Below are 18037 nucleotides of genomic sequence, written 5' to 3'. Positions count from 1 at the left end.
ATTACTTATCTAATTTTACTCAGCTCCAGAGAGATCTCCTTAAGGAGTTGGGAGATACTCTTGTGGGTAACATACCTGAAGCGGTGGCTCAGACAGTCAACGCACAGGTTTCTACCCTCAACTCCATCGCAAACTCGTCTATGCAACTCATTTCGTATGCGGCCGAGGGAGTGAGTAGGGAGGCCAGCTCAGGTGTAGCCCTTAGAAGGCAAGCCTGGCTGCGCCTGTGTCACTTTGCAGAGGCCTTCAAGTCTTCCTTCACTGACGCCCCTTTTGAGGGTTCCCCCTTGTTTGGGACCAAAGTGAAAGACACCCTCACCAGGTGCGAGCAAGAGGGAAAGACCCTATCTGCCATAGGGTCCGTTTTTCCCTCCCGTCTAGGCCTTATCCCAAGGGGGAAAGATTTGGTTCAAGAAATCACAAAGGTTTTTTCCTGCTGCACAAGGTGAAACCCCCTCCCGAGACGGGGGGGGGGTTATTCAGGGAGACGTCACCCCAGAGGCAGAGGGAGCCCCCGCAATTCTGGGGGACCGCAACTCTTTTCGTAGCTCCCCATACTCTCATTCCTGAGGGTGTGCCCGACTGTGCTTATCCGTAGCCAGTCGGGGGTCGAATTTCCTTGCATCTGGAAGCCTGGGAAAACATCACCCAGGACCGATGGGTATTAAGGATAATTTCCGGAGGTTACCATTCCATTCTCTTCAGTACCCCCTCCCATCAGAAAAATCCCAGACGTTCCACCCAGTCAAAGGGATCAAGCCGCCTCAGAGATATCTCAGCTGCTAGAAAAAGGAGTCATTCAACCAGTCCGCTCAGACCAGATCGGATTAGGGACTTACTCAAGATTCTTTTTGGTGCCGAAAAGAACAGGGGACATGAGACCCCATACTAGATCTCAGTCAACTTAACCATTACGTACACAAGTCCAAATTCCATATGGTCACCCTACAATCTATTCTCCCATTGTTCGGAAAGGAAGTATGGATGTGCTCCATAGACCTAAAGGATGCTTACTACCATATCAAAATGGACAGGGCATCCAGGTGTCATCTACGCTTCAGGCTGGGAGCCAGACATTTCCAGTTTCGAGCCCTGCCCTTTGGTCTCACCACAGCCCCCAGGGTGTTCACCAAGTGTATGGCAGTGGTGACGGCTCACTTGAGACGTCAAGGATTCCAGGTGTTTCCGTACCTGAACAACTGGCTCCTCACCGCCCCCACCAGGCATCTACTAATTCAGACCAGGGACACTACCATCAGTCTGTGTCACCAATTAGGCATCACGATAAACTGGAAAAAATCTGCCTTGTTGCCCTTACAGCGTGTCACCTTTATAGGAGCAGAGCTGGACACCATTCAAATGCGAGCGTTCCTACCACAAGAAAGAATCACAGGGTTGCAACAACAAATTCTCACACTGATGCCTCTGAGACATGCGAAGGCAAGACTGATTCTTCAACTCCTAGGGACCATGGTAGCTACTATCATGTTGGTCTTGTTAGCGAGATTACACATGAGAATTCTTCAGTGGCTTCTCTTTGTCCAGTGGTCTCTTCAAAGACTTCCGCTATCCCATCCAATCCTAATGACAGACAAATGCAAGCAGGACCTCCATTGGTGGCTGTGCACCAACAACTTGAACGTAGGAAAACCCTTTGTTCCACCCGTCCTTGTGGCCACAGTGACCACGAACACCTCCCAGATAGGGTGGGGGGGCATTATCTCGGCAGGATGGTCCAAGGTATGTGGCAGGAGCACGAGATACATTTGCACATAAACATCCTGGAGATGAGAGCAGTGCTTTTTGCATTGCAGGCACTTCAAGAAGTCCTCCCTCTAGGGACTATTGCGATACACTCAGACAACATGTCAGTAGTGTGGTATCTCAACAAGCAAGGAGGAACCTGATCTTATCCACTATTCAGGGAGGCCATGCGCGTGTGGCATTGGGCAATAGCTTCCCAACTGTTTCTAGTGGCACATCCTGGGGAAGACCAATGAGATAGCGGACAAGCTAAGCAGGGCGATTCTTATGCCCTACGAGTGGTCCCTGAATCGCTTGGTGGCAGAGCGAATCTTCAGCAGATGGGGTCAACCTTGCTGCAACCTTTTTGCCAGCCTTCTCAGTGCGAAATGCAGCAACTACTTCTCGCTGATCTCCCCACCGGGGGAATCACCCAGGGACACTGTAGCTCACAATTGGCCCTCCAGTCTGCTTTATGCTTTCCCTCCATTTCCCCTTCTCTCAAGGGTGATTCAGAAAGCGCAATCCTTGGGAAGCAGGATGATTCTGATTGCCCCACACTGGCCTCGTCAAATATGGTTCCCCTTCCTTCAACCCTACCTTGTGGGTACTCCTTGGATTCTGGAACCCCTTCCAGACTTACTGACACACGTCAGGACAGTTCCACCCCTCTCTGAGGACACTTCGGCTGACAGCCTGGCTACTCCACTTCCATCCTTAGTCAGATGCCATAATTTTTCGCCAGATGTAGTCCATATTTTGTCGTCCTCTCATAAACCATCCACTAGAAAAATCTACTTTAGCAAATGGAAAAGCTTCTCTATTTGGGCTCATTCCAGAGGCATTGATCCCTACACGGCTCCAATTGATTCCGTTTTGGAATTTTTGTTATATTGTCCTATCAGGGGTCCGCTTCAGACACCATCAAAGTTCAGCTGGCGGCTATATCAAACTTCCACATGGCCAATGAGCCTAGCCTTATGGCACACAGACTATGTAAAGCATTCCTTAAAGGTACCCTATTGCTTCGTCCCCCAGTATCACAACCTGTTATGCCCTGGGACCTCAGTTTTGTTCTTCAAGCCCTCACTCTTCCACCCTTCGAGCCTGCAGCTACCTGCGAGTTAAAGTTTCTAACATGAAAAACAGCTTTTTTAATAGCTATCACTTCAGCGAGGCGAGTCTCCGAAATCCAAGCCCTTTCCATCAAACCCCCATATTTGATCTTCCAGAAAGATAGAGTCTCCCTTAGACCAAACCCGTCATTCCTTCCCAAAGTGGCTTCCCTGTCTAATATAAATCAGTCTGTTGAGCTGCCAGTTTTCTTCCCCATTTTTTCCAACAAGGCAGAATTCAGATTTCACCAATTAGATGTACATAGACAGTTACGCTTCTATCTCCATCGGACAAAAGATATCCGGAAATCTGACCAACTCTTTGTCTCCTTTTCCGAAAACCAGCTTGGTTCTCCGGTATCCAAGGTCACACTCTCTAGATGGATAGCCAGCTGTATTTCCTTCATTTATCACACAGCAGGTAGAACTTTGCCCTTTCCACCTAAAGCCCACTCCACAAGAGCTGTCTTCACATCCACAGCCTATCAAGCTAGATTGTCGATGGATGATACATGTGCTGCGGCCAATTGGGCTTCTCCTCACACTTTTATCTCTCATTACAAATTGGACATGGTTTCCAGGAGCAGATCTTCATTTGGCTCCACAGTTCTCAGGAGTATTTTCCTATGAGCCACCCAGGTTGTAGGTGCTAGGGACGCTGTCCCATGGGTAAGAATGTGGGCGAGATAGGACTACATAACATCAAGAAGTTATGTACTCACCATAACGTTCGATGTATGTAGTCCATCTCACCTCACATTCTTACCCTCCTGCCTTACCCCTGCCTGGAGGATTTGGAGGTAAAATTTTATCATGCAGAGTCCCTTTGATTAATTTGTTTGTATGGATGTGTGTTATGTATGCAATAACTGAGTAGTTTGCAGCAAACTAGATCTGGGGATGCGAAGCAGTGTACTATGAGATACCCCCTTAGCCCAGTCAATCAGAGCTTTTTGAGCTAGTAAATAGGCCGAGTCGGAGCCGATATTCGGCTCCGAACCCATGGGTAAGAATGTGAGGCGAGATGGACTACATACATCGAACGTTATGGTGAGTACATAACTTCTTGTTTTTCCCTACATGCTCTCTCCTCTAATTCTATTTTTTTTCATACATCTCTTCCTGAGCAGTCTCATATTCAGCCAGCCTTTTCTTCATTTCAACCTCTGATTTTTGCAGCTTTATCATCTCTTCTGAATATCTGATCTGAAGTAGGAGAATTCATTTGTCAGCAACCTGTGGGTATGGATCCGATATCGGATCCGAACCGGCATGGTTTATCCAGCTATGGATCCGAGCTCCTAGCTCCTCCCCTCACCCATAATGCCCTGCTCTCCCTACATGACCTTAGATCTAGTTTGCCGCGTTCATGGTGACAGCTGGATTTTGAGCTCCTGTCAGCGAAGTGCTATTTTTGGTCTTTAACTGAGGAATTTCTGTCAAATAATTTTTTGTGTTAATGTTTTAGGTTTTCCCTCTCTTGTTAAATTTTTGTTAAATTGGTTAACTTTGTAGTACCCTCCCCTCGCTGGTAACGTAGCTTGTGTGCTTGTGGATTCTTTGGGGCCTTCTATGTGAGTGGTTAATTTAACTTTCTTAACTTTCTTTTTTTTTGTTAAAAAAAAAAAAAGACTAGTAAAAATGTCTGAGGCCCCAAAGGCAATCTTTTCAAAATGCCCCGAGTGTGGCCATAAGCTATCCCCTGCTGATGGCCACACTCGGTGCGTTCGATGCCTTGGGGTTGAACACCTCACCTCTGGGTGTTCAATCTGTGCAGGGTTCAACCCCAGGGCATTGAAGGAGCGGAGGTCGAAGCTGGTCTTGGCGGGACTCTTGCCCCCGGACTCGGCTTCAGCCTCCGCCCCGTTGGTAGTTACCGCTTCGGCGGTTCCTGCCTTACCTGCTCCCCCTCCTCCTCCCGGGATTCAAACTCCCTCTACGGGTTCGGAGGAGAGGGAAGCCAGGAAGAAGGACCGGAGAGAGAAGCTCCACAAGCGGCGGGCCAAGACCTCCGTTTCGGCCCTGCCGGCTAAGCGGGCTTCTCCTCCGGCCTCTCTGGCTGCTGGCTCTCCTCCTCCTCGGCTCTGGTCCCCATCCTTTTCACCGGGGTCTGAGGAGGAAGAGACCCGACCTCCTTCGAGGCTATCGAGGCGGTACTCAAGGCCTACCTCGGTAGCCTCATCGAGGTCTACCTATAGCCTCTCCGACGCTGATCTGGACCGGATGATGCGAAGGTTCATCCAGGCCCAGATGCAGATGGGAGTGCTCCTGCCTCCCCCCCCCCTGGGGGGGAGCTCGACCCCTTTTTTCAAGCCCATAGCTCCTTCTCCGACCCGCTACCCGGGCTCGGAGCGCTCGGAGCCGGGCAGCTTCGGAGCTGGGGGTGGGTCGGCGCCGACAGTACTAGGTACTTCGGATCTGACCCTGCCCTCGAGTGTTTCGGATCCGACCTCTCGGAGCCTTGCTCTGAGCTTCGGATCCGGGGGACTCAGTGTGCCTTCGGCGTCGTCCATGTCGGAGCGCAGTGGTCCCTCGGATCCAAGGGGCTCGGCGCCGGCTCCGATCCACTCCTCGGATCCAAGAGGGAGCCGACTGTCGGATCCTTTGGTCGAGGCCGGCTCCCCTTCGGCTTTTGATGTAGTGGAGAGGGCTCTGTTGAGGGCATCCGGACCCCTGGCACTTGCTTCGGCTCCGTCCCGCACTCCATCTGCTCTGGGTCAGGCTTCCGTCACCCGGCCACTGGGACAGCCCGTTTCAATGCCCCAAGCAGTTCCTTTGGAACTAGACACTGCTTGCGAGGGCTCCTCGGACAGCCCCCCCGAGGAAGCACCTCGCAAGCACACATGTAAGAGGAGGCACATAGACTCCCCCGAGTCTTTAACTGAAGACACGGACTTGGAGGAAGGGGAAGGCTCCCCAAGATCACCCCCCGAGGATGTCTCCTTTGGAGACATCATGGAAATGCTTTGTATAAGAGGTGGGTGGTCTGCCCCAAAGTCTTCCTCGGACGAGTCCGTGTTCTTGGAGGCATTTGAAGCGGGCCCGTCTACCTCTTGGGTGTCCCCTCCTGCCGACCCCCTGGTGGACCTCATTACCACCAGGGCGTGGAAGGAACCGGACACCGTGGAGCCAATCCCCAAGAGGCCGGACAGGATTCTTAGCCCCCCTGCTGACCGTGCCCACTGGAGCAAGGGACCCCCGGTAGATGCCATGTTGACGGCAGCAGCCACTAAGAGGGAACTAGCTCAAGAGAGTCCCTCAGTTCATCCTCCGAGCAAGGAGTCTCGGATGATGGACCGCTTGGGGAAGCGAATGTTTAGTTCAGCGACCTTCTCAGTGAGGGTGCTCAACTATCTGGCACATGTTATTAGGATGCAGCGCGATCTTATCAAAGAATACGCTGCATCCCCCCCAGAGTCCATGTCGGAGGAGGACAAACTTTTGCACTCCACCCGTATGGCCACTCTTCGTTCCGTGACCAATACCTCTATGCGGTTACTTTCCCATGCTACTGAGGGAGCCGCTAGAGCTGCAGGAGTAGGCCTAGTCACGAGACGCCAGGCCTGGCTCCGCCATTGCGATTTCACGGAGCCCTTCAAGGCATCATTCGCGAACGCCCCCTTTGACGGTTCTGCCCTTTTTGGCAAGACGGTTCGCGACACCTTGGTCCAGAGCGAGAAGGACGGGAAGACGCTGTCTGCCGTCGGAGTCCGCTTCTCTGTGCCCCAGAGGTCCTACTCTAGGAACCAAAAGGGCCAGAAGAAGATGTGGTTCCAGATGTCGCAGCAATCCCAACCCGCTCCGGACAACCAGTCCTTCCGTGACAGAGGAGGACAGGGAGGACGCCGCCCCAGGGGCAGAGGAGCTCCCAGGAATTTCGGGTCCAGAGAACCTTTCTCTGAACGGCCCGCGCAGTAACCCTGAGGGGTTGCCCAACTGCTCCACTCTGGAGGCAGTCGGGGGACGTTTTTCGGAGCACCTAGCGGCATGGGAGTCCATAACATCAGACCACTGGGTCCTCCGCATTATATCCAGAGGATACAAAATCCCATTTCTTCACGTCCCAAAACTAAAATCCCTCCCCGACGTTCCACCCAATCAGAGGGAGGCCGCTTCAGCAGAAATTGGCTATCTGCTGAAGAAAAGAGCCATCCAGCCCGTCTTCCCAGACCAGATCGGATCAGGGTTCTACTCCAGGTTCTTTTTAGTGCCAAAAAAGACGGGGGACCTAAGACCCATTCTGGACCTGTCCCTATTAAACCTGGCAGTTCTCAAGGAGAAGTTCCGGATGGTCACTTTACAATCCATCCTCCCCCTTCTGGGAGAGAATCACTGTGCTCTATAGACCTCAAGGATGCGCACTACCACTTACTAATGGACAGATGGTCCAGGAGGTTTCTTCGCTTCCGGCTGGGAGCCAGTCACTACCAGTTCAGGGTCCTTCCCTTTGGTCTCACCACAGCCACCAGGGTGTTCACCAAAGTGTTAGCAGTGGTTGCGGCCCACCTGAGGCTTCAGGGGGTGCAGGTCTTTCCGTACCTGGACGACTGGCTTCTCACCGCCCCAACAAGGCATCTACTATCCTTGGCAAAAGACTCCTTTCTTCATCTAGCTCCCTGGCTAGGCATCTCAGTAAACGTAGGAATGTCCAACCTGGCCCCTACTCAGTTGATAGAATTCATAGGAGCCAGGTTAGACACGAGGAAGTTAAGAGCCTTTCTCACAACCGACAGAGTTCGGAATCTGCGATTCCAGGTGCGGGCCATCCTCCACTCCAGCTCTGTTCCGGCGGAATTGGTCCTGAGGGCACTAGGGTCCACGGCGGCAGCGATTTCTCTTCTCCCACTCGCCCGCTTGAACATGCGGGTACTTCAGTGGACGCTTCAAGTACAGTGGTCATATCTTTTTCTCCCCCTGCATCACCCCATTGCAATCAGCAAGGCTTGCAAGCGGTCTCTCTTGTGGTGGCTCCATTCCAAGGATCTCCACGGAGGCCGCCCTTTTGTGCATCTCCCCCTCTTGCCACAGTGACCACGGACACCTCCCGTCTCGGGTGTGGGGGGGGCTTTTTGCGGGCCGGACGGTCCAAGGCACGTGGAACGACTCAGAGACCTCCCTGCATATCAATGTTCTGGAGATGAGGGCGGTGCTCTTGGCGTTGCAAGCACTTCAAGCCTTTCTTCCCCTGGGAACAATTGCGATTCAGTCAGACAACATGTCGGTGGTCTGGTATATCAACAAACGGGGGGAACCAGGTCTTACCCTTTATGTCGAGAAGCCATGAGAGTGTGGGAATGGGCGATCTCCACCAACCACTTTCTCATTGCAACGCATATTCCGGGTCGGTCCAACATCCTTGCGGACAAGCTCAGTCGCACCATTCTGTCCCCGTACGAGTGGTCTCTCAATGCTCAAGTAGCAAAACGTATATTCGCACAGTGGGGAACTCCTTGTTGCGATCTCTTTGCTTCTCCCTTAAACACCAAGTGCGACAGTTTTTTCGCTCTAATTTCGCTCTAATCCCTCCTCCAGGGGATTCCCCGAGAGGCGCTCTGGTGCATGCTTGGCCTCCCGGTCTTCTTTACGCATACCCCCCTCTGCCTCTGATGCTCCAGGTACTTCAGAAAGCCTCTCGGTTGGGGTGCAGAATGATCCTCATAGCCCCATTCTGGCCTCGGCAGATCTGGTTCCCTTACCCAAGGTCTCACTCAGTGAATCCACCTTGGATTCTAGATCCCATTCCGGATCTGATATCACACCCATCGAACCTACCAACTCCGTACCTGGACAACTTGAAGCTGACTGCTTGGCTGCTCCAGTTCCACTCCTAATCAGGACTCCCGGTATCTCGTCTCCAGTTAAGGCCATTCTGGTAGCGGCTCATAAACCCTCTACCAGAAAAATTTACCGCAGTAAATGGAAGCGATTCTCCATTTGGGCGGAGCGGCAGGGTCTAGATCCCTTCACAGTTCCCCTTCCTTTGGTTCTAGACTTCCTTACCACTCTTTTTAATGATGGCGCCAGTAGTTCCACGGTCAAAGTTCAGCTAGCGGCCATTTCTCATTATCATGTTGGTCATGACTCTGGTCCTCTTATGTCTGCCAAATTGTGTAAAATCTTCCTAAAAGGCACCTTTCTGCTTAGACCCCCTGTCAAGCAGGCGGTTCCACCATGGGATCTTTCCTTGGTTCTTCAGGCCTTGACTGCTCCCCCCTTCGAGCCTGCGGCCACAGTAGATCTAAAATTCTTATCTCTTAAGACTGCATTTTTAGTAGCCATTACTTCAGCCAAGAGAGTTTCTGAACTTCAAGCCCTGTCCATGAAACCGCCTTACTTGATCTTCCATCCGGACCGCGTGTACCTCAGGATCAATCCCTCCTTTCTTCCTAAGGTAGCTTTGGAAGCAAACATTAATCAGTCCATCAACCTCCCAGTTTTCTTTCCTAAATATCAGAACAAAGGCGAATACAAGCTGCATTCCTTGGATGTTCACAGGCAGCTTCGTTTTTATCTTAACAGGACAGCTGGTCATAGGCAATCCGACCAATTGTTCATTTCCTTTGCCAAATTCAATCTGGGTAAACCAATTTCCAAAGTCTCCTTGTCACGCTGGATTTCCCAGTGTATTCTATTAGCTTACCAAGCTTCCGGGAGGTCCGCACTGGAGGGAGTCCATGCTCATTCGACCCGGTCTGTTTCTACCTCAGCGGCCTTTAAGGCTAGGATTCCTCTGGATGACATTTGTTCAGCAGCCACTTGGGCTTCATCTCATACCTTTATTTCTCATTACAAGCTGGATATCACGTCTAGAGGTAGAGCATCCTTTGGCTCCGCGGTGCTCCGGAATATCCTTCCATGATGGCCGCCCAAGACTCCGGTAGCTGGGGACTCTGTCCCACAGGTTGCTGACAAATGAATTCTCCTACTTCAGATTTAGAAGTTATGTACTTACCATAACGTTCCATCTGAGTAGGTGGATTCATTTGTCTGCAACCATCCCGCCCTCCCATCCCCCTGGCCTTGTCAGTTTCCTGCATAGGATGTGTTACCCTTTGGTTAGGGTATTTGATACAGGGCAAACTCGATCTGAGGTCATGTAGGGAGAGCAGGGCATTATGGGTGAGGGGAAGAACTAGGAGCTCGGATCCATAGCTGGATAAACCATGCCGGTTCGGATCCGATATCGGATCCATACCCACAGGTTGCAGACAAATGAATCCACCTACTCAGATGGAACGTTATGGTAAGTACATAACTTCTAATTTAAAGCTTCTTCTATTTGTTCCAGCCTTTTGTTGTTTGTGTTGATGTACTCTGCCAGTGTTTTGTTTATTTTAACCAGGTCTGTATGCAGTTGTCTTATATCCTCTTGTAGGTTATTGGAAGTCATGTCTGAAGGTTGCATTACTTTTTGCTGAACAGCTGCAGAACTCTCCCTAGTCAGTGTTTCTTCCTCACTTTTTGTAGCTGATTTTTTTCTAGGTCTTCTGTGTTTCTTTATTCCTGGCATCCTGGCAGTATACTTACTAGCCAATTACTGAAATTTACCCATAAACACAAGTCTACTGGCCTTCTCTGCTGAGTTTCTGTTTTCACATTGGGAGAGCTAGAAACAAGCTGTTACTCAGTGTGCTGCCATCTTGGAACCTCTGTGTGTGTTTTGTTTGGTGGTGTTTTTGTTCTGTTCTGTATAGATTGCTGAAGACAGTTTTTAGAGTACAATATCTAGGAAGTCTTTATGATTTAAAGATATTACATTTAAGAGCCTCTGCACGTGGGCCTGTGTCTGGTCCTTACAATGTAAGGTGTGTGTTACTGACAAACCTCTTTGGCATTATACGTGCTTGTGTGTGGGAACCTTGCCTCCAGTGATATTGTATAGCTTCATCTCTCAAATAATAACACATTTGCTGGAAAATTAGGTGGTTGTCAGTAAACCTGAGGCAATTGCTGCATTGCCTCAGGATGTCCATATCCACCAGGCTAAATGCAAAGATGGTAGGGAAATGCATAGTTACAGATCCTTTTTACATTTTCTACAAAGGATAGTATTGGAGAGGTTTACAGCTGGCTAGCTTGGTTGCTGTAAGAGTATAGATTCCTCTCAAAACTGCCTAAGACCAAGCTCGATGGGTGGGTGCTTTTCAGTGCTAGCTGTTCTCTATGCAACCAAGTACTGAGGAATTTTCAGGGGTAGTTTTATAGGGAAAAATTTAAGTTCTAAGTGCCTGCATCTACACAGGGCACTGCCAGTTGTCACTGAATGTTGAGTAGCAATGCAAAAATGTGATATCTTTATACATCCACAGAATGTCTTGAAACAAACAGCATAGCCTTTGGCTAATCACAGCAACAATCTTTGGGGTTTCAAACAGTGAATCCCATCTCTGAAGGGACTTTGTTACCATCTTCTGCCACAAGACTTCTCAATGTAACAACATCTGGTTTCCCAAAAGCTGAAACAAGCCTAGTTACAACTAATAAACCAACTAGAAGAGCAGGAACAAACAGTAACAGCTAAAACACAATATTGGCGCAAGAAACACAGCAAATAAATACAGTTATCAGAGCAGCACAGGTAATAAGTAAGTCAAAGTGCAGTCAAGAACTATAGTTTTAAATATTCAGATCTGGATTCAACACAACAGTCAAATGCAGTGGTAAGAGCAAATAAAATTTGAAATGCAGAATTCACGTGCATAACTATAAAACGCACAAATATCACAGCAACTGTAGAAGAAATCTTGACAAATCAGTACTTATCTAACAGTAGATGCAAATTGATGCAGCCGAAAATCTCTTCAAACTGTGTTGTGGTAGCCAAGTGAGTGGAAACTCTGAGAACAAGAGAGAAAGAATTCTGCACACTCTGGATGCCCATAGCAGCTCGGATACTATTTCGACAGAAAAAAATCCTTCAGGAAGACTTATCAGCTTTTCATTTCATATGAAGGTAAGAAAAAAGGGGCAACCACTGTCAAAGCAATTTATAGATGGTTGCGGCATGCTTTTTCTTTCTGAATTCTCACCATAACAAGTCACTTGCAGGCAGGGTGAGGCAGTATCTAAGGATGTCTTCTAGGTTCCACTCACTAGGAAGAAAGACTTGCCACATAACAGCTATCAAGAAGCGTATGACAGTGATTTGTATAGAATAATGGGAAGAAACAGGACAAATAGATGCATAACATACTTAATTTCAGCAAGTACTGCATGTTGTGTGATTATTTTGGTTGGTACTTTTCTAGTTAGCTAGAACTTGAGAAAATTGTGTAGAGGCTGTGAATTCATTAGATTAATTTTACAAGGTGATTAGGTAAGTTTAAAATAAATAAAAAGATGTGATTCTGTAAGTTTTAATCGCAAAGTATTTTCTTGATTAATTTCCATTTCATTGTACAGTATTTTGAAGACATTGTTTCCATGTATTGAAAGGAATTCCTTGAGGCAGCTTTTTTGTTTTTCAAGCATTAAAAAGTATTTTGTTGCATTGTGGCTTCTGCATTGTAACTCTTATCATCATGTTTGTGCTTTACTGTTTTTGACTTGTTAGGAAAGTATCGTGAGTTCCACAGAATGTATGGTGAGAAGAAGTTCTTAGATGCTGCCCGGTTACTGTTGCAACTGATGACAGCGAAAATTGCTCCTCAGTCGTTCTGGATGACACTGCTTACTGACGCACTGCCTCTCCTTGAACAGAAAAAGGTCAGGGTGGTCTTCTGTGTTTGTGTTAAAATATAAAACAGAATTCATATCTCTCTTTTTAAGCAGGATTCAAATTTTAAGTTAAAATTAAGTGCTGTTGTACCAAAGCACTGTTGCAATAAAGGAAAATAATTAAAAAGCTACAGGTAGACATTTTTGCTGCAAGTTAAAACCAGTAAAAGTATAGGTAAAGCGTAAGTCAAAAAAGTGAGTCTTCAATGACTTTTTGAAGCTGGACAATTTGGGAGGGACTGTCCATTAGTTGGAAAAGAAGGTTTAAGAGGTGTGCAGTGCTTGATAGCAAAAGGCATGCATACCAGAGGATTCCAGATTGGCCCTAGGAATCTCACTGCATGGGGAGAGGATTGCAGTGATTTTACAGAGTTGATGGGATAAGGAACTCCCTTAGACAGAGGGAATCCTGGTGACATAAGGCTCAGTAAACTAATGCCAGAGCGTTACAGGTGATAGAGAATTATCAGGAGCCAGTACAGGTGGCACAGAACTTGTGTAATATATTGGTAGCAAGAAGTGCCCTTAAGTGACTGGAAATTCTGCTTTAGCTTCAACCAATCATGGTCCTTGTCAGGGAGCTGTAGATATAGTAGTGGAAATAGCCAAGACAGATCATAGCATGCACCACTACTACAGGAAACTGAGAAGGAATAAATGCTTGATATGTGAAGAACTTTCATGATGGCAACATAATGAATGGACAACAGAAGGTACCTTTTCCCTGAATGTCAATCTTAACAGTATGATTCCTTACTAGTTGATTGCAGTTCATTCAATTTCAAATTCATTACTAATCCTTGCCTAAAGAATCTACAGCAGAGAGGTTGTACTGTGGGAAGGAGAGGGTATAGCCTGGTATCATCTGCATAGCAGGTGGTATTGTAAACTGCTTTATGGGAAGGTGCTCACCCATTGGAAGTATGTGTATGTAAAATAACAAAGGACTCTAACTCAATCCTTGTTAGATGTCATAGGTGACATAATTACTGGATAGGGTGCACACTAGAATCTGTTCCATTGGATATGCCCAGAAAGGTTGTGGGTAAATCTAGTTAGGACTGTACCCAATATCCACTGCAAGTCTGTAAATGATTTAATAAGACTTTTTGGTCAATCATATGAAGTATATAAGAGGTCAAGAAGGAAGGAACATGACTGAATAACAACTTGATCTATAGCCATGAGGTGGTCATTCACAACCTTTGCGAGGGCAGTATCAGTACTATGTCTGGGGTGAAAGCCAAACTGGCATGTGTCTTAAACACATTAAACCTGCAGAATTAAATCAAGTTGCATGTGAACAACTTTCTCAGCAGCCTTGCTACTGAAGTGACATTTAGGGACTTGGTGGCAGATCTCAAGATTATTCAAGTCAAGTGTTGATCTTTTTAAAATAGAGCATCAGCAAGCACTGCTTCAGATCAGCTGTTCAAATATGAAGGGATAATTTGATAAATCACAAGTTTAAGCATACTGAGGCAGGTAGATAGGATAAGTTAATAAATCGTAAATTCAGGCATAATGAAACAAGCGATAGCTAACCTGGGGTGGGCATGGGTGATAAGATGAATGCCTTAAATGACAGAGATGTGATCATTCTAACCAAGCAACGTGTCTCAGCTTGTTGTAGAAGAAGATACTGCCCTCAGTGGTGATATCTTGGCTGCAAAGATTCAAGCAGCTAATTCACTTTCCTCAGAAGGAAAAAAAAACTTACAGGTGGCAATAAAAAAAATAGTTAAATAAGAAAAAAAGAAGGAGTTGGGTGTACTCTTCCCAGGATAAGAAAAGTGACAGCCCGGGCAAAGGCACAGGACCAGAGCTAGTAGAAAGACTAATGCAAAGTCCTTTTAGGATGATAGAGATCTTGACGTAACATTAGACCCTGGTTCAGCAGATGATCTAAGAGGTCCTAGTTTGGCAGTAAAAAAAATATTGTCCACAAAAAGTTAAAAAAATTGTTTAGCTAGGCATGATGCCTGGAAATGGAGAGATAGACACTTGAGAACAAAAAAAAATTTTGTTTTTTTTCTATGCAACTAACCCGGACTTCTTGAGAATGAGTTACACTGCAAAAGCAAGGGAAAAATAGAAAACAGGAAAGTCACTGAATTAGAAAAAAATGGAAAACATTACAGTTGACAATTTAAGGTCATTAATTGATCAAATAAAAATAAAACATTTAGATAAAAAAAGCTGGGTTACATGGAAAAGGAAACAAAACATTAAGTATTAGAAGAGAAAGACAAAAGTCCGTAATCATTTAAGGTTCATAAGTTCATGTATGCCATTTTAAGCTTTGCCAATTATTTCTTTGAAAATCAAACCATGTGCCTTGTGTCTGTAAGATAAGCACCTTAACCATTATGCTATCCTCCATCCACAGCATACATCTTGATTCAAACCTAGATAGTATGCCAGAGAAATCTACAGACCTGAGTATTGCCTAACCCACCACATAAGAACTTTAAAGAAAGAGGAATGGACCCGGGAGAAGAAGCAAGACCTAATATTGTGTAATTCATATGCAGGAAAGAAATTGGTGTTAATCATAAAGCAAAGTCAAAAATATGTGAAAATACATATTGGAAAAGGAATCCAGAAATGGTTAATGTTACAAGTAAGAAAATAGTAGCACAGAAGCATAATGTAGTGGTAAGTAAGCAGTTTGATATGGAAATGGAGAAAATTGAAAATTAAGCGATAAATCAGTTACTGAGTGAAGCATTTGAACAAGAATCCCAGATGCAAAGGCCAGATCAGAATGGTGATTTATTAAAACAGGTACAGTTTGAAAAAGTGGAGCAGTGTATTAGTAGAGAAAATCGCTATCATTTAAGTATTGAATGCAATGAAAATGTTTTTCAAAACAAAATGTCACAACTGTTTCAAAGCCAACATATTTCCACGCAGATATAGAAAGAGCAGGAAAAAACGAAGAAGAAACTTTCAATCAGGAAGAAAATAATTTAGGGGAAATGGATAAATATAATAATGTATATGCGAGACAGAAGCTACCAAAGGTGAATAATGTACGGATTGTCAAAAAATTAATAAGCCAAATTAATAAAGTAATTGTAACTATAAGGAGAGATCCACACGATATAACAGAAATTAACATAATACATTATTGTTCTAAACTAATAACAGACAAGGTACTACCAAGAAAACATAAATTAGTAAGGGAAAATAAAAGAGCAAATAGATCACCATAATGAAAGCACAAACTAGAAACAATTATGAAACAGTTAAAAGTATCATTATTGGAAGAATACAGAAAAGGAAATCAACCTATAAAAATATTGAAAAAGTGAGTAAGTTAAAATACAACCTTAAAACAGAACAGTATTTTAGTTGCACTATTTCTGTCAATAAACTAAAAATCTGTGAGCAGGCTGAAAAACTTAGGAGACACACTGAGAAATATAAAAGAGCGCTACAAAACAGTTTAGGGATGGCCCAAAGAAATTTTACAAGGAATAGGAAAGAAAACGACAATAGATGCAACACCACCAAGGATAGAGGAAGTTAATAGATTCAGGAGAAATGCCTATGAGGACCCAGTTCAGCACAACAAGGAGGGTGAATGTATAAAAGAAGTGAAAGAACAATTAAGACATTCTGATATAGAAGATATGGTTCGGAAAGAAGTAACTGCTACTGAGATAGAGATAAAGTTAAGAAAGGCTCCCAAATGGAAAATGCTGGATCCAAATGCCTTACCTAACTTGTCTTGGTTTAAAGTATTAACATCTTTGCCTGTGATTTAGCCTCAAGTAAGAACTACTTGTATTTACACCCTGAAATGACACCAGACTGGCTAACAATGGGAAAAAACATATTTCATACTTAAAAGTGAACCTGCAAATCACCCTAGGAACCATTGACCGATATCCTGTCTTTGAACAACATTGAAGTTATATACAGGAACTGATGCAGCTAGAGTATACAGTCAAAAATCAGTCATGGCCATAGAAAGAAGAGGAATAAAAGAAATTTATATGCAACAACAGATTGTCTTTTGTTAAACAAAATCAGATGGCGCAGTAGTGCAGTGGTAGTGTTGTCGCCTCACAGCAAGAGGTTTTCCGGTTCAGTTCTTTGCTGGGGTGCCTTCTGTGCAGAGTCTTCTTGTCCTCCCTGAGTTCGTGTGGGTTTCCTCCCACATTACAAAGATATACGTCTGGAGCGTTTATCCCCGGGCCTCCGCTGAAATTTGGCTTTCTACCAAGTTGGACTTTCCCAATTAATAAATGTTAAATAAATAAACAATGGAGACCTGTAAAAATAACAGGAATCTCACTATGTTATGCCAAAAGCATTTGGTAATATTCCTTACTCCTGCATTATAGAATGCTTACAAATGTACAAGATCCATCACACTGGTAATTTTTTTTGCAGTTACTATGAAGAAATAACAAAACACTTTACAGTTGAATTGCAAAAAAAGGACAAATTGCCTTCTAGGGAATGAAAATTCAGTATGATTTTTAGATCACATAGTCTGAGTCCAAGAAAACCATTAACCAAAGGATATCTCATCTCTTTTTTGTGGATGATCTAATGTTATATAGTTCATCAGGTAAACACCCAGAAAAGCAGCTACAAATTGTTAAAACTTTCTCAGATGACGTAGGAATGTCATTTGGTCACAACAATTGTGCGAAAGCAACATTTGAAAGAGGAAACTAAAAATCAAGAAAATATAAACATTGGAGAGAAATGTGATATAAAAAGTTTGAAGTAAGAATTGGACAAATATCTTAAAACAGATGAAAGGCAGCAATACAGCATTAAAAAAATGAGAACAAAGCACAGTAAGGAATATTTTAGAAGACTAAATTTAATACTGAAAACTGCTTTGACATCTTGGAATAGAGTTCAAGATAATGATCATCTTGCTCCCATGATTGACCTAGATGTAGAAATCCCTCAGAAGAAACCATTTTGGGTATCCAACACTGAGCAGACAATGAAGTCTGTGCACTCTTGAGGGAGTATCTCAGTAATCCTGCTCATGCATCTGTAGCATACTAGGCTTGGGTGATCAGATGCATGCCTAAAATGTCAGAGATGAGGTCATTCTAATTTGTCCTCTGATACTTCAAATTGAAGAGAGAGTCTTAGTCTGGACCAAGTGATGTGCCAGAGACCTTGCTGAAGAGGAATATACTACCCTCAGTGGTGAAGTCTTAGCTGCAAAGATTCAAGCAGCTAGTTCACATTCCTTAGAAGAAGAAAAATATGTACAGGTGGCAAGACAGGCTGGGTTATTCCGCCTATTTACCACTCAAAAGACTGAAGCAAATTTGATGCAGTTAACATCCATCTAGACAGGAACATTGTATTTTATGAGAGATGCTAGCTTGATAAGCAGCATAGTGCTCTTCATGGAGTGAAGACAACCTCCATTTATGTTCTTGCTTGTTACCCCATCATACTCGTACCATGGAGCTTGG

General features: G+C 45.2%; 1 protein-coding gene across 1 annotated transcript in view; it reads left to right on the top strand.

The window, feature by feature from the left end:
• NUP85 (nucleoporin 85) overlaps nt 1-18037 on the top strand; it is a 1184651-nt gene that overhangs the window by 1136859 nt on the left and 29755 nt on the right. The window contains exon 17 of the mRNA XM_044085035.1: nt 12412-12563. Within this exon, the coding sequence (XP_043940970.1) occupies nt 12412-12563 (152 nt within the window). The remainder of the gene's footprint in view (nt 1-12411; nt 12564-18037) is intronic.

Source organism: Protopterus annectens, chromosome 10.part0 (assembly GCF_019279795.1).
Source record: "Protopterus annectens isolate FY-2018-M chromosome 10.part0, PAN1.0, whole genome shotgun sequence".
Classification (NCBI taxonomy): domain Eukaryota; kingdom Metazoa; phylum Chordata; order Ceratodontiformes; family Protopteridae; genus Protopterus; species Protopterus annectens.
This window is presented reverse-complemented; position numbering and strand designations above follow the sequence as displayed.